Consider the following 23616-nt stretch of genomic DNA (forward strand, 5'->3'; position numbering starts at 1 on the left):
AGACCAGACCCGAACACAAATTCTTGGGTATGGACATATGAAATGCCTACCTCAATATTTTCAGTCTACCAGAATCCAACCCGAGCAATATGTGGGTCAGGTTTGCGTTATGATATCCGGCCTGACCTGGCTTGACCCAACTATTTTATGTGTATTTAAGTAAAAAAAAACTATTAAATTGTGTGAATTTAAGTTTGGGATTTCATTTTCTTAACCCGACAAAACCCGAATCTGATAATTTGTTATTTGGGCGTGGTTGGGTACACCCTGATGGGTCGGATACCCAAGCCATTGACAGCCCTAGTGTTCAAAGCCACTAGGAGGCTATCTAAAGTTTTGCTCTTTTTTCTTTCTTTTCTTTTCTATTGTTATGTACTTTGCAAAAATCCATAATCTTGGTGAAACACCCCTCTCGTATCTGTAATTATCCTGCAGATTATGCATGCAGTAATTTCGTAATCGGTTATATTTGATTTAGTCTATTTCAACTGTTTCTGTTTTTTTTAACCCGATCCACATGTTAGGGTCGATCCGAGTAACATTTTGTCATTTTTTTCATCCCCTTACTGGATATCCGCGTTTGGGTCGGGTTGGGTACCTTAGACAAACCTGCCCCATTGACAGTCCTAATACCCATTAATTCAATGGATTTCTGCATGTATGCATCATAGCATTGTCATTTTCTGGTTACTTTTAAAAATCTCATAGCATGCAATGGTGACATACAACAAATTATCGACAGATGATGGGCTCAGAAATAATGAGCTGAAAGCTTTTGAGAATGTAACCTCAAGTTCAAACATAAATTTGTGAATGGCTAGAAGTGATCATGTACCTGGTCAAAGCCTACGGCCTTGTTATTGACTCCACAAATGAGTCCAAGGATGAATGGGATGATCCGGCTTGAGCACATGCGCGCCGAGCTGCATCTCGCAGCTCGGCTGATCTCTTGTGGATCTTGGCACTCTCCTCCGTGTCTGCCATGAGCCGCCTTATCGCTTTCTCGATCTCGTCAGCCGGCACCACCTCGTCTGCTCTCCCCCATTCTCTGACCACCACACCCACCTTCAAGACCTCGGTCACCAGCTGCACGTTCGCCGGCTGATCTGAGTGCATTGGCCAGGTTGCAAGAGGCACGCCCAGGCTCAGGCTCTCCATGCAAGAGTTCCACCCACAGTGGCTCAGGAACCCACCTACCGCATCATGGCTCAGAATCTCCAGCTGTGGGGCCCACCCTCTCACCACCAGACCCGACCCGGAGACCCGTTTCTGGAACCCCTCAGGCAAATGGATCTCAGGGTCAGCTCCTTCAGTGAAGATGTCGCCCCGATCCGGGGCACGAAGAGCCCACAAGAATCTTTGACCGCTCCCCTCCAGCCCAATGGCTAGCTGGGAGATCTGGGACGACGACAAAGCAGAGTTCGATCCGAACGAGATGTAAAGAACTGATGCATTCGGTTGGTTGTCCAGCCAATTGAACAGATCCGGTTTCGGATCTGAACCTTTTTCCAAATGGAGAGGGATGATGGGTCCTATGGCCCATATCCTTCGGTTTTGGTACAGTGGCCTCTTGGACAGCATCTCTATGAACTCCCCTTCAATCTCATCAAAGGTGTTGAAAAGTTCCCCTTTGGTTAGTGGGATATAGCGGTGACGACGGCGGACGAAATCATGAAATTCATCTGTGAAGCAGCCTTTGATTGAAACAAGATCCAGATCTGGCTTGATCCTTTTTTGGTGGTTCATTTGAAAACAAAGGGAAGAGAACGCACTAACGCACCTAAATGCAAAGGCCTCAACATTCGGATAGTTCGATGCAAGGTCCGCGGCGAACGACATGAGCGTGTCATGAACGATCGCGACACGCCTGCAGGAGGCCGATAGTGAGCCCAGTAGATGATCAAGTGGGTTTTGGAGCTGGTCCGAGACCGTAAAAGTTGGTTGGAGATGTGCAGGGAATCTAGTGGACTCCGGGTCTGGGTCTGGTATAGAACAAGGAGGGACTGGGAGGTCAAGAAATGATATGCCAGGGAAGGAGGACAAGTCCCAGCCTTGGAGCCGAAGCCTCGCCTGCCGGTTGTGGGTTGTGGATCCAAGGAAGATGACCTGGAGGCCGCGGAGGGCGACGAGCCGGGAGAGATGAAGGAACTGGTTCAGGTGTCCTTGGGCTGGGAAGGGGAGCATGAGCATCAGCACCGATGCATCCATCTTGCACATCTTCTGGCTAGCTTGGCTGGTGCTGGTTTTATAAACAGCAAGCCTTAGTAAATCACACTCAGCCCTCACATGGGTGGTCAATAAAGAATTGTAAACTTTGCATGTACAATGGTGTAATGTCTTTAAGTTGTTTTTTCCTTGAGTTGGGCTAGTTAGCAGGGCTGCGCAAGAGGCTCGATGAGATGAAGCTCTACCGATCAGGCTTGGCTCGGCTCGAGCTCGACTCAATCTTTAAAAGCCATATTCAAGCTCATGTTGTTAAATGGTGAAGAAGCTCGAGCTTGGCTGTCTGGCTCGCCTCAGTAACTTAAACAAGCCGAACTCGAGATCAAGCTCAAATCCAAGCTCTGGCTCAGTAACTTAAACAAGCCGAGATTGAGCTAAGCTCAAGCTTAACTCGAGCTCCAAACCAAGCTCAGGCTCGGTTGGCTTGATAATAAGGCTTCCTATTGCAATCAATATTTGACCTTAATTAATTAACCATCTTCTGATATTTGTAATTATTTTGATTTCTTGGATCGATAAGCTAGACTTAAGGAGGACAAAACCGCTGGTATATGAGTACAAACTTAAGGCTAAGTATCACAATGGGCTGTTTGTTTAACAGCTTAAATTTCTAAGTGTTGAAAGAGGACAAATGCGTGCAATATATTAGGTGTCCACCATGGCCATCGGGTTGATTAATTTACAGTTTTCTTGCAGAAGTGAACAAATTACCAACCAACGGTGGCTCCGCTTGTCTGGTGGGAGCAGTTAGTACACGTCACCTTGACGTTGCAAGTTCTGATCCCAATGGTATTATTGTATAACTGGTAGGAGCCCCAGCTTGCCTTTCACACACACACAAAAAAAGAATAAACTACCAAGCAATATTATTGATCAAAACCTTTCAAATTTCAAGTGATAAAGGACATATTTACTGCCAGTTATCACACAACATTGTTTGATGAAAGAGGATTAAAATGGCAGGAGGATACTGTGTGATCTATGCTGATGATCAGGTGTTTCTGCCATGAAATTTCATGGTTCAAAAATCACAACTATGCGGCTGGGAAACGAGACAAGAAGCTTGCTGTTAGGCTTGGCGAGCTGAGCTACGAGCCAGCTCGTTTAGGTAAATGAGCCAAGTACGAACATGGCAAGCTCGACACAGCTCATTGTACATATTATATATTTATTATACATATATTATATGTATTTTATATATTATCAAGCTTTAAAAAACATTTTAAAATATAAAAAAAGAGCCAGCTCATGATTGGCTCGTAATGAGCTTGGGCTCTGCTTTGCTAGTGCCGAGCCAAGCTCGAGCTGGGGTATACCCTTAACGAGCCGAGCCTGAACAGCACAAGCTCAACTTGTTTACTAGTCCTAATTTCTGCACATTTTCATGAAGCCTTCACACTATGCAGCGCCGCCGAGAGCCACCCATCTTGGCATTTCTTGAGATGGGCGTGGTCTCCACCTCGAAAAATGTAAGATGGGTGGCTGTCGCCGTGCAGAAAAAAATGGCGTCTTTCATGGAATCTTTGGTATCACATTTGCTGTTCCCCTTGAGGAATTGGGAAATGGTTGAATTCTACAAGATGAGTGGAACACTCCAAAACAATGTTAGTGACCAAAGCGGTAATCAGCTGATATTGCAGTTCTCAAACTTCAATTATTTAGACGTTCAAATTCAAAAAAAGACACAGGTGCAATCACTGTAAGCGCCGGGCCAATTAGGGTTTGAAAAAAAAAATAATAATAAAAGAAAAAGATATACCGTGGGTGTCCAAATTCTGTCTATTTTGCACTAATTGGACCAACTACAATTTTTTAGACAGACAGACATACACATACCCTCACACAAAGGTAGAATTTTATCAAGTCTTTCCGAGTTGGAGGGTTATGTTACACTATCCAAACCGAGGGGTCTCAAGTTCAAATCCTGTGGATAATGCTCGTCTGCAATCTGGCCATTGATTATGAAGGTCTTGTGAGAATCAGGCAATTGCCGTTCCGTTGAAACCGATCGATGAGCAATCGAGCTGAATCGAATTCTCCAATGTTGCTAACAGATAAACCATCAAATCACGAACCGCAAGAGTGTGCTGATAACCAAGTTGGGTTTCCAACAAATGGAACAGAGCAAAGAGGGGTTCGATTCGATGAGAGAGAGAGAGAGAGAGAGAGAGAGAGAGAGAGAGAGAGAGAGAGAGATTCATGTTCTCACTTTATTTGGAATATATAGCAGATTGTAATCCGCAAGAGCTTTGCTCACCTGGCTAGGTGTGCCAGCTTAAGACCTTCAAGCTGAAGGACATGAAAGTTCTATGCCCAGAGTGTGCATTCCTTGCCACAAGGCCCCCTTGATAGGTGAGGGGGGTGACCTTGAGGTTTTACACCACGGAGTATGACGGCCATAGGCAGGACTAACCAGCGCAGCAGGTCTCCAGACCCGATGAAAGTTTCTCCGTGTAATAAACAAGAAAAAAGTAGTAGATTGTAAAATATCTAAAGGACGAAATAACAGCAGTGTTTTACTAACACAATGTTAATATGGTCTTAGCAACAAAAGACAAGGCCATACTGACTGAATGCATGTTAAAATTGTTCAGAAATTATCATCTGTGATTGAGCTCCAAATGAACCTCAGCGTCAACAGTGGCAGGGAATGGAAAAATTCCCAGTTGATATAGTCGGACTGACTTCAGATATTGAGCTGTTCTATATGAATCTCCATTCAATCAGTTTGGAATACATAATTTGCCGTTGCAAAATGGGATTTTACTAGCTCAAGTGCTTTAAAGCGATGGGAAATCTTATTCTTTTCTTCCTTCGGCATCTCTGCATATCTGTAATGCATAATTATACATGTTAGTCTGAAATAAACTACAAGAATATTCACAATTTTTTTTTCCAACCATTTATCCACAACTTTGAGAAGGTTAGCAAGAACCTCAATCATATGTCCATTTTATTTTCAAGATAACAGATCAGTATATGGTCATTGGCGAAAAAAAAAAGTTGACAAAGAAGCAGCAATGTTCTCTATGCGGAGCTTAAATCCAAAACTATGGTTTTACATGTCACCATCAAGTAGAATGGAGACGAACACTTACGTCTGTTCATAGCCATCAGGTTGGAAGATAGGATCCCATCCAAAATCTGGTGGACCCCTTGGAGGTACAATCTTCCCCTAGACAAAAATCATAAGCCAAATTACAATGAAGGAATATCTCATATGAACATACACACTGAAAAATTCTGCTTGTCAGCGAAAAAGTATAATGATAATAAACAGTTATTAACTAAGGAGAAGGCAGACATCAAGGTCAATGCGCATCACATCTTTCTACAAATTTCTCTACTTCATGCATTAACCTTTTCTCGAACATGTTTCGTGGATGAAAGCAACCGATAGCTAAAATTTTAAGCATCACAACATTGACGATCAGTGTAATCTCAGGCCACACCGTGTCAGATAAAGAGACAAGAAGATTCCAAACATAGAAAGTCAAATAACAACTGGTTTGCTCAAAATCTGTGCAATGGAATAGTCCCTTAAGATCATATAAGGTAAAGTGATTCCTTGAACAACCATGTCTAGAACTCAGATGTGTTCTTTGGATGAAAAGTTTCACAATTGTAGATCAATGTTTCCCATACGCAGTATAGCTCAGAATGGTTCTGGATCGATTCCACTCGGCTTCTTCTTTCATGAACCAAATGTACCACACCAAGTTGTTTTGATCCATCTTTTCCAATTCTGTCATCCCCATAACTGCTCATCTGACAAAACTACTCATGCACAAGGAGAACACATCATGTCATGGCCAAAGAATAAAATATAGCATTTTTTTTCTAAAAGATATCCTTTCTTTTGTTGATTCCCAGATCCCCAAATTGCATCACAAGACTGCCATATTCTTCTTCTCAAAATTTCGGAGACTTGGAACCCAGTGAGTAAAAGAAGCTTGTTCTGTCCATGTGGATTTCCTCCAGGCAAAAAGAGAAAAAGTTGGTATCTGATACTTCGTGCACAAAGAAGTCAGTGTTGACATGGTTCCCTATGAAACACATTGGTTTTCTAGACAAAACTAGTGTTCATGAATCATGTCTGGAAAATTAAACTGTGAAAAAGAATGTTTGCACCCAATCTTGTTTGAACACAATAAGTAAATAGAAATTCGACCTGCTTTTCGACAGAAGACAAATAAAAAATAAACAAAGTACTAAGGAAAATCAATTAATTTTCTCAAACTAATTAATAATTATGATCAAAGACTATGCTCATAGAAAGAAAGCACATAGAAAGATAGTCACAGGCTGAACAATCAGTGCACACAAAGGAGGTGAATCAAGTATCAAATGAGGTAAAACAAAAGAAGAAACATTATACAAGCCACTTTTAACATCTCAGGAGCATACTCGCACAGCAGAGAATAGTCAACGTCATGTACAGGTCAGTTGTAGTAAGATGGTTCTGTTTAGCTTAAGTTAGCCTCCCCAAAACCAAGGTCTTTGGGCACTTCATGACCTGTGACCTATGAACCTGGTGAATATACTCATCTGACATGAGACAAAGTTGTTTGGCTGCAATTGTGCAAGCCTAGCAACCACTCTTGCTTTGAGAAATAACTAAGTCGGGATAAAATAGTTGATATTTATTATGGTATCAGTCAATGCAAATCATCATCCTGCAAAGGGCGAAACATAACAGCAGAGTGCTAATACAACTTCAATAAAATGTTTAGTTTATACCACTCATGCTATGTACTTACTAGCATCTGCATACTAGATTTTGTATTCCATTTGCTATTTCATTCAGAACGCAATCCCCATTATGGCCCTTTTTTCTTACATGTGCTGAGTATGAAATACAGGCTACAGCTGGTTTTTGGGTTCAACAGTCTCAGGTAAAGTCCATACATCTGTTAACTCGTCCATCAATCAATTCACTGCTGATGGTTGCCCCTTCTCACAATTAGTTGTTTAACTTATTTTTTCAATAAAAGAACCAAAAAATATGCAAAATTCTTCTTCTACAAGCCTGAAATAATTTGTTAAAGAACCCTATTCTTTTGATGCTTCTGTATTGCAAACAGAAAACATCCTATTGAGTTCCTGATTTGAATTTCGATAAATTCTATTTCACTCACCTCTTAGCATTAAAAAGGCCCTTGTTTTGTTCTGTTCTTCAATCGACTTTCTGTAAAGTTCTATTACATCTAATATTTCCAGCGGTGCCATTTTTCCTTTTCACTCCACCATTTTTCTCAAATGTAGTTGTAGAAAGTGCAAAATTTGATTTAATTTTCCATACTATTTTGCTTCAATTCTTAATCACTTTCTGCATCGTTCAAATTAACTGCACCATTAGACTGATTCAACCAGTTGACATGTCCATATTTACTTCCATTTGGATCCATTTTCCGCTTTCCATAAATCTTAACAATTGCTTTCATATCCTTCTTTAGGAAAAGTTGCCACAATTTTCTGTTGTTTCCTGTCATCATCATTTTTGGTATTCTCATTCTTTGCTGTTGTCAGCCACCTACTTCTCACCCATTCACTCTTCCCACGATAGAACGGTGATCTCAAAATCAAGACTAAAAAATGCTGCCAACTATCAGTAATGAGCTTCATAGGGAATCTTTCGGGAAAAAAAGAAAAGCATCAATAAACCAATGGCCAAAAAAGAGAGGAAGAAATACACTATAGGAAAGACCACCAACTAAATCTGTGAAGATCATTCTGATACCTCAGTTTTTCCAATAAATGTGAATGGTTGAGCATTTGGGCCAAGAGCAAGAGAAAATGCACATAGTGCATAAGCTGATTTGTCCTCATAAGCCTTCAATATATTGTTCAGACCTGTCAAGAGAGTGGTGTTGCAAGACTCAAAGTAACTGATAGAACAATGCTACACATTAAAACATGTAGAACTTGTTACCTTCATGCCCAATCTTTTGCAGAAACCACTTACTGTCCATATGATAATCCCAGATTAAACATGCCAATCAGAACAATTATCGAATGAGAAAAAAAACTCAGATACAAAAATAACAATACCATGAGAACTTAAAAAGTCAAGCACAAAATATTGAGAACGACAAGAAGATTTCTGGAAATTGATCTGAAACTAAGAGTCAGGAAACAATGTCCCCCACAAAAGCACAACATGCATCACTTACATGTAAGGTCCTGGGAGACCACCTAGTGCATTAAAACAGAGGCAGGTGTCTTCAACAAGCACAGGCCCATTTACCTTTCAGAAAACAAAATGTCATCAAATATGTTTAAGCATGCAAAACCTTCAACATATACAACCTGGACATTGATACGGGTGTCCTTGTTGACACAGCAGGAAGTGTTGGATACTCGGCTTGAAAAACTAGACATCTGAACACCACTATCCATATTCCAAAGGGATAACTTTGAAATTAAAATATAAAAGAATGCAATGCATAAAAAGACTAGTGTTTCTTGAAAACTTCTTTAATTATTATGAGTTACCATTGATTTTTTGTACTAAATATGAATAAAATAATAACTGCAAAAGTAATTCACTGAGATGATTTTGATTCTAGATGGAAAGAAAAAAACTCGCAAAATATTTGTTTCATATCAGAAAGGAAAACACAGAAAAAGGAAATCTAAAACTAAATATAATAAATTTTGTTCTAGAGTTTCTTAAAAAACAAATGGATCTAAGGCAGACTAATCCAATGCCATGCTTGTTGCCTGCAAGCACATCAGTGCATCAATCAGGAATTCATTTCAAAAGCATCAAAATATTGAAAACTTACTTTTATTCAGGTTGTTTCCTATAAAAAGAACTGCTGTTGAAATTACAGAGAGCATCGATTGGTCTAACAGAAATCAAAGTCAGACCTGGTGAAGGAAGTTGTCCTACCATCAAAGGACTACTTACCAGAGTATCCATTATTAAAGCAGGGAAAAGAAAACAGAAGAAAACCACATCTACAACAACCCCACATCCAACACTTAAAGGAAGCATCCATTGATACTTCAAAGCGTTGAACATGTGGAGCATGTTAAAATATATATATATATATATATATATATATATATATATATATATATATATAAAATACCCGATAGGGGTATTTATGTCTTTTCACATAGTTGTTTTATAAAACAACTATATTTCTTTTAAATTAGGACTTTTTTATTCTTTTTTATTTTTCTTTTCTTATTTTTGTAAAAGCCTAAAAGGGGCCCAACCATAGAGTCGTTGCCCCCCCCAACGGTCACATTTTGTGACCGTTGGGGGCTCCCAATGACTCCATGGGAGCCCCCTTTTGGGGGCTTCTTTTGAGGCTTTTGGCCCTCCTTTTCCCCTTGATTCTTTGTATAAATAGGGGTGACCCTCTTTGTATTTTTTCATGCTTCAGAGCTCTCTCTCTCTTTTTCAATAAAGAGACTTCTATATTTTTGCGTATCTCAAAGCTTGTGTATGTGTTGTCCCTTTGTGGACTTTGATATTGTCTCTTTTGTTAGTCCATTGTAGGACATTGCAAGTGGTTATAGCACTCTTTGTATTTCCGCATATCTCATTACATGGTATCAGAGCCACTCGGTTCTTAGAGGAAGAAGCGTGATACGTATACTTTTCATCTATTGTTTTTCTTCTTCTCACTTTTTGGTAGCGTTATGGAAGCAAAAATCAATCTATCCTTCAAACTCAATGGAAAGAATTACATGATGTGGGCATCGGCAATGGAGAACAACCTCAAAGACAAAAAACTTTGGGGGTATGTTATGGGTTCCATTCCGGAACCTAAATTGAAGCTCACAAAGATCGAAGGTGGACAAGAAAAGGCTTTTGAGTGAGATGTTCGCCTCAAAGCCATTGAAAATCATCAAAAAGAAGTAGAAGATTGTGAAAGCAATCATGCAAAAATCCTTGCTTGGTTCAAGAACAACGTCGAACTCAAGGTATGTTCTAATATAGCTAAATTTCGTAGGGCCAATGAGGCTTGATTTTTTATGAAGGGTACGTATACCCACAAGGATCTTAAAAGGGCTTATTTTTTGCAAGAAAAAATTAGAACCACCAAACAAGGTGATTCAAGTATTCAAGACTACTATAGTGCTTTAAACCCACTATGGGATGAGTTGGCTCTTTTAGAGCCAAAATGGGTTGCTATGGAAGATGTCGAACTAAGACAAAAGCAAATGAAACAAGATCGATTGTTTCAATTCTTATTTGGGCTACGTCCTGAATTTGAGCAAGTGAGGTCATCACTTCTCCATAGATCCATCTTTCCTCCTATAGAGGATGCTATTGCCGAGATCACCCAAGAAGAAACAAGGCTTGAGATGAGTAAGAATGTTGATGAAGTGCTAGCCGTTTCTAAACCCGGCAATAATGTAAAAACTTACAAGCCCCCCCACTTTGGTAAACAAGGAAACTACAATGGAGGAAGAAAAATGATTGTATGCCATCATTGTAATATCCGGAAGAATAGGTATACTTAATCGATTTGGATCTAGGACCCGATATCCGGACCCGTGAAGGAATCAATAAATGGGTGTTAAATTAAGATTTTGATAATAATTTTATTTGGGTAAATACTTAGGTATTAGGGTCGGATCCACAGTTGGACCCACGAGGATCCAACTGAGGATCCGTTAGCTCAGAAAGACCCGGATCCAAGCATATGTTGGATCGGGTGTTGCGGGTCGCAGGGTTTGGACCCGGACCCGAGTACGAGCCTTATGAAATAAGAACAAGAATCGTGCCTCAAGCACGATTCTTGCATTCAAGATTTCGAGAGGGTGAAAGGGGGGTTACGCAGAACGTAACCAACCCCTCTTTTCTCGGAAGGAGGTGGAAAGGGGGAGCTCAGCATAAAAGGGAGGGGAATCCCCTCAGTCAAGCTTTCAATTTCTCCCACTCGGTCTCCCTCCCTCTCACGGTTGGTGCAAACAGTGGAGGAAGGAGCCCTTCACGAGAGGAGCTTCGACCATCCGCACCTGTCAAGGCTCTAGCGAAGGTCTTCCTTCACGGCAGTAGGGGAAATCACCGTAAAAAGGTACGGCTAGTCTTGGAAATGGGTGAGGGATCGAACGTGGGTTCGATCTTGTATGAGGGTTTGAGGAGAGGGAGGTTATGGGGATAGGATTTCAAGTTATTAATAGTGTTTTCTTTCAAGAAATCATGGGGGAAGGGGTGTTTAGGGGTAGCGATCTGGGTTTGGGGGATAATGCTGGTCCAACCCTAAACCTTAAGATTTCCAATTTGGCCGACATGGGATCGGTGAAGGGCGAAGACAGCCGGTTACGGCAGCCCAGTTCTTGCTTGGAATACCCCGGATTTGGGGGTTCTTCAGCCTGGAGATCGATGAACACAGGTTGGGTGTGTATGGGGTGTGTTGAACTAGAGGTTTTGCTAAAACTCGTGTGCTCTGATCTATAGTGGATTACGGTATACATAACGTGATATTTTCTTTGGCTTATCTGAAAATATTTGCTTAGAATATAACGTGGAAATGGTAGTTTAAAAGCAGGAAAACTCGATGAAGTTGAGGGTGTATTTAGATCATGATTCTTGCTATTCACTCGATGAAGTTAAATCTTGTTATTGCTACATGCATGAGAATTTGTTGTGTCTGAATTTACATATTGTATTCTTGAAATTTAGAGAAAACAATGGAAGATTATGGTTGTTGTGTCAAATCTGTTTATCCTATTGTAGAAAAAGGTTGGGTGCAAGGGTTACACAGATGTTGTAACAGGCATGACAGCAGCCTGACCCGTTGGATACATTCACTGGGTACCGATGGCTGCCATTATTAGCATTATTTCTAAATGCTATTACTGTTCCTCCATAGTCGGCTGCTAATGGTGTGTTTTCTTTGTTATATAGACCACCAGCCGTAGGGGAATAGACTGTTTGTTTCTTTTCTTTCTTTTTATGATGGTGTGTGTGCAGTAACATGATCAGGGGATGTGCTGGATGATCCAATCTAGCTAGTCCAGCCAGCAGTCTAAGTAGTGTGGACTATTTAGACAGTAGGACGAAAGGCCCGGGAGTGCCAAACCCAACTACTCCTCCTAGTAGGTGTTGGGATTTACACAATTTCAGATAAATGGATGAATGACAACATTTCATTTCATGATATTTAAATGTGAGCATGATTAGAATATTGTTGTGCGTGTTAGCCATGAATGTTTGTGGAAAATGGGGAATGTTACATGGAAGCATGTATTGGTTAATGCCCTCATGTGCATATATGGATCAATGTGGGTTTTAAAATGTGATATCATGCATGGATTGTTATCATGAATTTATGAACGATGGATGAATGCATAAGAGGTAGGTGGTGTCATGGAGACACTTGTACATGGATGGTACATGCATATGGTGTGATAATTTATGCACTTTGTTAAGAAAGTGAGTTTTGTTTCCACATTGACTGCATCACTTACACAACGTAAGATGGTGGCACACTACTACACTGTTCACATGGTATTCGTGGGCGGGAGTCCCATATGAGTTCTCGCAGGGGTGTATGCGAGCTTTACACTTCACTTTTGCATAGGGTGTTGCAAAACTAAGAACTGAGTTAAATAAAAACATAATAAAGAACAATGTAACTTTTGATCTGAGGTCTTTCATCTGGAGAATGGAGATCTTAGAGTTTCCAGTCTTGGGGAGACTGTGAGGATACAAAAACTCCGTGTGCGTGAATTTGGTCCCCAGAACCCGATATGGAGGTTCTTTCTCCTGGCCACGGTTTTAGGGAGAATCCGCCACTTTACCCGGGAGTGGTGGTGTTGGTCACAGCTGTGAGTTTGTTTGGTACCAAAGGAAGTGGCACTTGTGGGCGTGGAGTGTCCCTTGTGTTCCCGACATTAGATGGGGAAGTCTAATGTTCCGAGGGTGACTCGGTCGAGGGCTAGGTTGAAACCCAGTAATAAAATACCAATTTGTGTGCTAATCTACCCTGGGAACCTACTTGACCTCGGAGATTTTACCCGTTTGGTGTATCCGCAGGCGATGAAAATTTAAAAGAGAAACTTAAAGTTGTATGCATTAAATAAGGTCATGCATATGGAAAGAAAACTCGAACTTAAAGGTAAGATAATAAGTCATGCATAATTCAAAATAATCTAAAGTTCATGATATGGTAAATGTATGCAATTCATTTCTTAAAAGCATGTTGATATGGTTTGGTATTGCTATGTGTTACTGTTCTTTAGCTGTGAGTATACACAATCTGTCACATATATGCATGGTCAGATGTTGCATGTTGGTTGTATCCGCACTCACTCAAACCAACATATGAAATCTTATTCATGATCTTTGTCTCACCTAATTTCCTTGAAATAGTAGTGCTCAGAATTCTGTTCTGACCCTTCTACTTCATTGGTTTTACAGGAAATGGTGAGCAGTGAGGGATGGGCTGTTCACGGAGGATGGACGAGGGTCACATTTTGGGTTAGACAGTTTCGGCAGTGGCAGAGTGGTTTTATTTTTTTTGTCCTTGGCTCCATTGTTATCTTCAGTTCTTGTACTCTTTGGTTGAATAAAGAATGGTAATAACAATTTACTTCGGTTCATAAATAAATGGTTGGTGTTACTACTCATTGATGAGGATTGTCAGTACATTTGTGGTGATGGGATATCCAATGGAAAGTGGAACTGTGAGGACCCCAGATCCTTGGGAAGGTTTCTGAATATATATATATAAAAAAAAAAATTGCATTTTTAAAAAGGGGAGGAGTTGGGGTCGTTACAATCATTGCTATGAGCTGGGTTACATTAAACCCGCTTGCCCAAAGCTCAATGGAACTTTCAAGCCTAAGGTAACCTCTCTTGAAGAATCTATCACAAAAGAAGATGAAGGCATGAATGGTGACCTCAAAGAGACCCTTGGCCAAATATCCATAGCTCTTCAACAAATTCTTAAAGCTACTTCCTCCACATCGGGTGCCGCCATTGCGTCTACATCATCACCCGGTACATACTCTTGGATCTTAGACTCTGGAGCATCTTTTCACATGACACCTCATGAAAATGCTTTAATCGATGTTTGCACCAATTCAAAAGGATCTTGTGTTTCTACGACCGCTGAAACTTTTTTGAAAATTTCTAGCATTGGAACTCTAAACTCCAAAAAATCTCAAAATCTTTTTGTTTCAAAAGTTAGAGTTGTTCCAAAATTAAATTTAAACATTTTTTCAGCCTCCCAAATTGCCGACCATGGATGTGAAATATCTTTCTCATCTAATGGTTGCTTTGTGCATGATCTCCAGTCCGAGAAGCAGATTGGGCAAGGCCATAGGAAGGGGGACCTTTACTATATGGATCATCTAAACCTTCCTACAAATTATTTTTGTTCTTATGTCCAAAAGAAAAGTATTGAAACTTGGCATAAAAGGCTTCGTCATCCAAGCTATTCAAAAATATATCTTTTTTCATTTGGAAATAAATTTTGTAAGGAAAAAGACATTAATTGCAAAGATTGTATTTTTGAAAAAATGAAGTCTATTCATTTTCCTACTAGAACATTTCTTTCCTCAAGACCCTTTGAATTGGTGCACTCGGATGTTTGGGGTCCATCTCCGGTCATGTCTAAAGGGGGTTACTCTTACTATGTCACTTTCATCGATGACTTTACTCGATATGTTAGAATCTATTTCCTTAGTCATAAATCGGAAGTGTTTTCCTTCTTTAAAGAATTTCATATAAAAATTCAAAACCAATTTCAAAGTAATATATTTACTTTGAGAACTGATTCCGGTGGTGAATACTTGTCTAATGAATTCCAAAATTATTTAACTCAAAATGAAATTTGTCATAAAAAATCATGCCCTAGGACTCCACAAGAAAACGGACTAACGGAAAGAAAGCATAGGCATATTATAGAAACCGCTAGAATATTGCTTGTCTCTAGAAATATTTCATTTTTTTTTTGGGCCGAAGTCGTCCTAACCTCAACATACCTAATCAATAGAATGCCTTCCTCAAAATTAAAGAATGCCTCTCCTTATGAAGAACTCTTTAAATTCTCACCCGATTTCAATCGCCTTCGCATCTTTGGTTGTAAATGCTTTATTCTCTTGCATAAGAGAGATAAGTTGTCTTCAAAAGAAATTGAATGTGTTTTTCTAGGTTATGGGGAAAATAAAAAAAGCTATAGGTATTTTGATTTTAAAAATGACAAGCTTTATGTTTCAAAAGATGTAACTTTCTTAGAAGATGAAAATGGTTTTGAAAAAATGGAATCGTCACATGAAATTGATTATATGTTTTTACATGATCTTATTGATGACATAAATGATGAATTGATGATTCTATGGATCATCTTGAAAATATAGAGGACACTTGTGAAGTGTCCAATTTAGATATGTCACCACCAAGTGATGGTACTAATAATGAAAATATTAATGTTTACACCCGAAGAGATCAAGAAAGGCCTATTAGTGTCCTAAAGAAATTCTCTCAAATTTCCGAATCCTCAGAAGAGCCCCCCATTAGGCGCTCTTCTAGAGAATCAATACCACCTAATAGGTTTGTATCCTATGAGTCTTTAGCTCCAAATTATCGGGCATGTTTAATAACTTTACATTCATATTATGAACTCACTCATTATAATCAAGCTAAGACTCTACCACATTAGGTTGAAGCAATGAAAATAGAATTAGATGCGCTAAAAAAGGCTAACACTTGGGAAATAGTCAAAATCCCTCCGCATAAAAAACCTATTGGATGTTGTTGGGTCTTTAAAGTTAAAACTAAAAGCGATGGTTCCCTAGAAAGATATAAAGCCAGGTTAGTAGCAAAGGGATATTCATAAGAATATGGAATTGACTATGAAGAAACATTCGCTCCTGTAGCCCGAATGACTAGTGTCAGAACTCTAATAGTTGTCGCATCAATAAAAAAATGACCTATATATCAACTCGATGTGAAGAATGCATTTCTAAATGAGAATTTAAACGAAGAAGTATATATGGATCCACCACCCGGAATTAATATTGGACAAGGTCAAACCCTTAAGCTTTTAAAAGCCCTGTATGGCCTCAAATAAGCCCCCAAGGCTTGGTATGATCGTTTTAGTGATATCATGGTTAAACTAGGATTTTATTCTTTTTATACTGACATTGCTCTCTTTGTTAAAAGTGCAGATAATAGTATTGTGATCTTATTATTTTATGTTGATGACATGATTATCACTGGGAATGATCAAAATAGTATTATTGATGTTAAAAACATGTTAAAAAATAATTTTGACATGTCTGATTTAGGCTTTCTTAGATACTTTTTTGGCATTGAAGTCACATATTCTCCTCGAGGATATATTTTGTCATAGATGAAACTTACTGCAGATATATGTACTAAGTCTGACATTTCAGATGATAAAAAAGTAGAAACTCCAGAGGTCATTAATGCAAAATTAAAGTTGGAGGACGGGGTTCTTCTGGAAGATCCCACACCCTACAGACAAATCATTGGATCTCTCACTTACCTAACCATCACCAGACCAAACATTTCCCATGCGGTTCACTCTGCAAGACAATTTCAGCATGCTCCTACAACTGTGCATATCAGCGTCGTGCTCCGGATCATCCGATACATCAAAAACACCATAAATAAAGGGTTATTTATATCCTCATCTTCTTCCTTAAATCTTCTTGCTTATACTGATGCAGATTGGGGAGTCAACCCTAATAATAGAATCTCAACTACCGGTTTTTGTGTCTTTTTAGGAGATTCCTTAATTGCCTGGAGATGCAAGAAGCAACATAAAGTCTCGCTCTCTTCTACTGAAGTTGAATACCGGGCTATGACAACCACAACAATGGAATTAGTTTGGCTTCGCAGTCTTCTCACAGACATGGGGGTTGATACTGTTGGAGCTTCAAAATTATGTTGTGACAACAAGAGTGCCATCTATATTGCAAGCAATCACACTTTCCATGAGCGCACCAAACATATCGAGATGGATTGTCATTATGTTCGGGATGAATACTTACGATGAACAATTACTCTTCCATAAGTCACTTCAGAATATCAGTTGGCGGACTTCTTCACTAAAGCCCTTCATGCTTCTCGCTTCATGTTTCTTCTTGGCAAACTTTCTATCATCTCCCCGTAAAGTTTGAAGGGGGGTGTTAAAAAAAAAATATATATATATATATATATATATATATAATACCCGATAGGGGTATTTATGTCTTTTCACATAGTTCTTTTATAAAACAACTATATTTCTTTTAAATAAAGACTTTTTATTTTTTTTATTTTTCTTTTCTTATTTTTGTAAAATCCTAAAAGGGGCCCCACCATAGAGTCGTTGGGCCCCCCAACGGTCACAAATGTGACCGTTGGGGGCTCCCAGCGACTCCATGGGAGCCCCCTTTTGGGCTCTTCTTTTGAGGCTTTTGGCCCTCCTTTTTCCCTTGATTCTTTGTATAAATAGGGGTGACCCCGTTTGTATTTTTTTCATGCTTGAGAGCTCTCCCTCTCTTTTTCAATAAAGAGACTTCTATATTTTTGCCTATCTCAAGGCTTGTGTATGTGTTGTCCCTTTGTGGACTTTGATATTGTCTCTTTTGTTAGTCCATTGTAGGACATTGCAAGTGCTTATAACACTCTTTGTATTTCCGCATATCTCATTACAGAGCAAAGTGTCCACACTTACCTGACATAAAATGCACATAGTAGAGAATACGTTCAAGATAAAATGTAGAGTAAATGGGACCCTTAAACCAAATGAAAAGCATATTGAAACTAACAAATTTCTAATATGGACTGGTGCATAAGACAGTGTCATGTGGTCTGACAAGCCTACATGCACATCATGTCATGCAAATCATTCGTTACTCTCTGTCTGCATTTGAACTTGGTATGGTTATTATGCATGTGGCATATACACAGGTTAACAATAGGGCCCAAGAAAATTCTTTACGTCAATAATGCATGATGTTACATCAATAAAAGGTAGAAAGAAAATGAAAACCTCTTTTGCTGCCAAATGAGCCTTTTCTTTAGAGATGTCTTCAGGCTCTCCTTGCAGCTCAGGTACTGCACAACAAAAAATTTGAAGATCCAAAAGGATTATGTTGATTTATCAAAGGGAAAAGAATAAATGTGAGAAAGGCATCCAAATGCAGTGACATATTGCAAAGATAGAAAAATATTAGCACAAAATTACTGAGCTTTCAAAAGCAATCTAGGATTTAGATTTTGAAAAGTACTGGATCCTCTCAAGAGAATAAATCATTTAATTCAGATGCAGGAGGGAAAAGCTACAGGAAGAAGATTGAAGTAGAGAGAACATTTCTAAACCTTGAAAATCTCAACTGAAAACTCTCTCTCTCCCCCCATCTTTGGTTATTGCATATCTGGATATTCCTATAAAGTGATTTAACTTTACCCCATTTTGCAAGCCCAGAATATTCTAACGCCATAACTTTTTTTCTTCTCAAACCTGCACTTTTTTTCCTTTTCCCTTTGGGAAGCCCAGACAGAGGGTATTCCCCAAGGGGTTGATACCTGAGGCCTCAGCTGAAAGTGTAATTCTATGATTCCAGTACCTCAAGTCCGTTTGATAGATCCACATGTCATACCTCACATCCATAAAATGTTTGCACGTAAAATATGGTAAAAAGTAGGCTTTTGAATTCTGCATTGTATGGGTTTAATCTAGAAATGTAAGCAAGGTTAGCAGCAATGGGAACTTGACCACCATCCAAATAAGTCCAGACCAGGTGGAAATACCGCTGCTCAATTGGGAGAGCGCATGCAAACTTAAAAAATTCACAGCAAACTTACACAGTATTTGCATTAACCAAAAACCGAAAGGTAAAAACTGGAAAGGAATGTGTGCTAGATAAACTCAAGTAAATGAGCAACAAAAAAAGGAAAACTCTATTCTAGACTACAAAAAAGTAAAGAAATAAAAGCACGTGGTCACAACCCAGTAATTTCCATAGACAGAGAGACCAATAACAGGAGTAAATACTCCAGTAAGTCACTCCTAATTAAACTAGAAGGGAAATTATGAATTAATTAACAACACTCCTTAATGTTTTAACAGAAATATACAAATTAAAAAAAATTTAAACATATAGAGGAACTAGACGTGTGACAAGGAAACAGATAAGTGTCTATGACTTACAGTCTAGCTTGAGGGATTGGAAAGGAATTGAATGACCCAAAATAGCTTTGACTTCCTCCAACTTCTTTGCGTTACCAGTAACAAATGTGACAGGCTTTGAGAGCACCAAAGGTGATCCCATCTGAGCAACAAATACGAGTCCTCTTGGTTTGTTGCTGCAAAAATGTTCAAAACTATTAATGGCAATGGTAAAACACAAATGCAAGTTTTCTTGCATGTATGTACTTCACCTACAAACATTTGGTTAAGTGTTCATCTTTTTTCTTCCCCTCTTACAACCCTCAAATTCTATCTAAACTGCTGTTAGCGGTGAACCATATTAGAAACCTTTAAGTGTTAAAATGGATCATTAACATCATTGTAACAAGGAAAGCAGTGTCCTTGGTATAATTATTTAGTTAGAATAAGAACTAAGGAAATGACAATGTGCTAGTTCTCTAGTTTAAGGTCCATCATAGTAGCACCCTTTTTTTCACACTTGAGAAGAACATACATGTATTGGAAGTTTAATGCCTAGTACGTAATTGACAAATATTGCAGTTGATCATTTTCAATATTATCTTCTAAACATAATCTTGGTCGATATGACCACAGTCATAACAAAATGAACAGTATGATATTTATCATTATTAACTACTCTTCCTCCCTACAGTTTATCAATTTAAGTGTACAACAACGTTTACTTTGAATAATGCCTCACACGCATTATCTGGGACAAAAGAACATGATCAGGAAGTTGGATCGGCCAGAACCGACCAGTTAAGTTAACAGCCTTACATATCTTTGCAAGTTAAAGAAGGATGTCGTACAATGAGATGTCTGGCTATAAAAATATTTCATTCTTTGTATTATATATAATCACATAAAACAATGGCAAAGAGAGAGAATATAGAGAGAGAAACTAAACTTGTTTTTTCTCAACCCCACGAAACCAATTTCTAACACGATGTGTAATTCATAAGGGGCGAATAAGACGAAGAAACGAGATGAGCAAAAATTCAACAAATAAAGGATGGCAGTAAAGCGCCCAAATATCTAAAACCAAAGCACACAAAATTATAAGAAAGGTAAATCCTGCTATTTCCAACCCTCAGAGAAGCACGAAGAGACCCACGCCACCATTTCTCAGGAACTTATTCCATCAATTCCAATTTCAATACTTGGTGATAACTGAACATGAAATTTAAATCGTATAATTGTTGCCTACAAAATGAAGAGATGTGAAACGGTGTTCCAAAGGCAAGCGGGAGGCAAGAAATCGTGAAGGACTAGTATGAACAAAAACAACGAATCTAAGCGATACATCGACTACCCCAGAAAGAAAAGTTGCCCAATCCGTAAAAAGGAGGACACCCACCAACAGAAAAACAACCAAGATACTTGAGTTCATCTATTGGCAATCAGACATCATAAAGAACCGATAGTTTCTGAACAGATTCAGGGGTTTTGGGAACACCCAACTAGCGATGAGAGAGAGAGAGAGAGATTTGTACCTTGATCAACAATGATCAATAACGAAACTCGATTTTCAGATGGTGAAGAGGATGAATTCTATAAACCTTCCTAAATCCTGGAGATGCTCCCTGCCCTCGCTCAGAGAGAGAGAGAGAGAGGAGTTAACATGCAGGGTAGTTTTTAAGTGGGAAGAAAAAGGAAAGTCGGCGTTTGGATGCACTGAAAGCTGGCGGGAGTTCAATTAGATATGGGGCTGGTGACCTATCTAACCCATATCCGTTTTCAGGCAGTAGTGTCGGATAATTGAAAGGTTGAGGACCTGCGCCCGAATTGAGCTTTACTTTATCTAATCCGTCCAAATAGATGCATGCTGGTCATCTGCATTCTCACCCAACATATGATCCTGACCGTTTATATACATTCAATTGGACTGTTAGAATTGACGTATGACATGCACGAGTGCTTGCAATGCCCTTGGATTTTTCTCAATATCATGTGATTGTAAATCACAATTGCAACACTTTTTCAAGGTTAGTGAAACATGAGAGGAGAATACCAAGCATCGAACCTTGGACCTATCGTTGAAAGACAATATCAATCATAAAGCCTTTACCGTTAGGCCAATGTCAAGTTGGTAGTTAGTGGAACATGAGAAAAGTAGATGTGACGGTTTTTGCCTTGATTCATGTAAAAATTCATCACAACCTTGTGACTAGGGGTGGTAATCGGGTCGGGTTGTCGGGTCAGCATACCTCAACAGGAACCCAGCTTGTTTATTAAACGGGTCGGCTGTAGCAAACACGAACCTGACCCATTTATTAAACGGGTAACCCGACATGACACGGTTAACCCGTTTAATAAACGAGTCGGGTCGGGTAAACGGGTTGGCAGGTTAGCAGGTTGGTTCGAGTAAACGGGTTGACCCGCCTGCCTAACCCATTTATTAAACGGGTCAGCCGGATTGGCGGGTTGGCATACTCCTAACATGAATCCGACCCGTTTAATAAACGGGTTAGGCGGGTCGACCCGTTTACGACACGAACCCATTTAAGCCAAACCCAAATCCGGCTAAGAAGCGGGTTGGCGGGTCGGGTGGGCCGGTAGTGTCAGATTTTGCCACCCCTATTTGTGACCAACAATCACAACTCCTATTCTCTCAGCTGTGATTGTTCATTCCCACATGTGATCAAAGCAAATATGACTCATAAGATAGTTTTTTTCCCTAGCTGGACATAGAAAACCTGAGAAACTTTACTACTAGTTGAGCTTGTCACTGGGCCTTTCCATTACAGGTTAGCTAGAATGGGAAGAAGGCCTGCCTTTGAGGAAAAATGTGTAGGGCAGTTCTACCTTGATTCCCGCTCGTTTAAATAGCTCATGTAGGTTGGTTTGAATTCGCCAACCTTATTCTAGTGACGGTATGTTGGGTTGAACACATGCTCGAACCCAATATAATTAGTGTCTGTGAGGGCTTTGCTTGTTTTGGTAGGGCGATCATGAACATCATCAAGCTCAATGGATGTTACGAGTTCGAAACCCCAAGGTCGCGAGGGCGCATCCTTTTTTTTCACTAGGCAAGTTGGGGTTAGGAAAACCCTCACGAGTTATTCAAAGTACCATTGGGTTTTGAACCTGCAACGTCCCACCACGAGGGGACGTGCATGGACAACTCCTACCAATCACGAGCGCATCCCTTGCCATAAGGCTGAAGTTGAGTGTAGTCTTTAGCGAGTAAGAGAAAATTAAGGCTTTCATACTAATTGTTCTGGACCATCATGTTTTTCACCTTTTTGCTTTGATGTGTATATCTCTTTGGCGCTCTAGAGTGCCCCACAAGGCCTTACGGCCTAAGAACCTCGTGTATTCGGACCCTCTCTTCCCCTATTGATGTACTTTGCTTTCAAGTATTTATAAAGAAGCTTTTTGCATCTCTCTCTCTTTGTGCTTGTGCATACGCGTACTCTTGCTTCCGCTCGTGCACGTGTGTTGTGCGTTGCTTGTGCGCTTAAAAGGTCTGCCTTCGGTGTGTGTGATTGCCCGAAGCTACGTCACGGGGGCCTTCGCTTCCCAGCCCGTGACAAGTTGGTACCAGAGCCTTGTCGACATTAGGAGTGACAATGGCGCCGAAGAAGATTGCCATGACTCCTTCAAGCAGTATGGTTCCTGTTGAAGAGGACTTCATGGTCGATGATCGGGTGTCATCCATCTCGCGCGATGTGGCGAAGCTGACTGGGTCAGTGACCAACATAGAAAAGTTGGTTAATGAAACTTGTGTCGCTTTTAGAGATCTCAATGCAGAGATCAAGACAGCAGTAGAGGGAGTGGAAGACTCGGTGAAAATTTTGCCACTAAACTTAACTACTCGGTGGAGGACTTTTCCACCAGATTTGATGATTTGCTGGATCGGTTCAACATCATGGCTGCTGAATTGGATGTTGTTTGACGAAAGAATAAACAGTTAGAGCGGCAATTGAGAACTGCCCCGGTTGGCGGTGTTGTGACATACGTGGATAGACCACGTTACAGGCTACCTGAGCCCGCAAAGTATAAAGGCACGCGGGACTCAAAGGATCTCGAGAATTTTATCTACGAGATGAACCAATTTCTAGAAGCTGCGAGGATAGAGGATGACACAAATAGACTGCGCACCGCAACAATATATTTTGCGGATGAAGCGACCATTTGGTGGAGACGTCGCTTAGGTGATGTTCGACGGGGATTGGTTGTTATAGTCTCATGGGAAGACCTCCAGAAGGAAATGCGAGACTACTTTCTACCTAAAAAACAAGAGAAAATGGCC

General features: G+C 39.8%; 2 protein-coding genes across 2 annotated transcripts; both read right to left on the reverse strand.

Annotated features, from left to right (window-relative positions):
- Nucleotides 1–846: 846 nt before the first annotated feature.
- LOC149813789 (zeatin O-glucosyltransferase-like) lies at nucleotides 847–2208 on the reverse strand. The gene has a single exon (XM_089991206.1). The coding sequence runs from the start codon at nucleotides 2206–2208 to the stop codon at nucleotides 847–849; it is 1362 nt and encodes a 453-aa protein (XP_089847332.1).
- A 2510-nt stretch (nucleotides 2209–4718) lies between these two features.
- Nucleotides 4719–20991, reverse strand: LOC149813790 (Inosine triphosphate pyrophosphatase family protein). The gene is made up of 8 exons (XM_089991363.1): nucleotides 20855–20991; nucleotides 19362–19516; nucleotides 18201–18265; nucleotides 8397–8470; nucleotides 8156–8187; nucleotides 7964–8076; nucleotides 5322–5398; nucleotides 4719–5054 (listed from the first exon to the last, which is right to left on the reverse strand). The coding sequence occupies exons 2-8, from the start codon at nucleotides 19480–19482 to the stop codon at nucleotides 4943–4945; spliced, it is 594 nt and encodes a 197-aa protein (XP_089847489.1). The 5' UTR covers nucleotides 19483–19516; nucleotides 20855–20991; the 3' UTR covers nucleotides 4719–4942.
- Between the last annotated feature and the right edge of the window lie 2625 nt (nucleotides 20992–23616).

Source organism: Nuphar pumila, chromosome 16 (assembly GCF_984573655.1).
Source record: "Nuphar pumila chromosome 16, dmNupPumi1.hap1.1, whole genome shotgun sequence".
Lineage (NCBI taxonomy): Eukaryota > Viridiplantae > Streptophyta > Magnoliopsida > Nymphaeales > Nymphaeaceae > Nuphar > Nuphar pumila.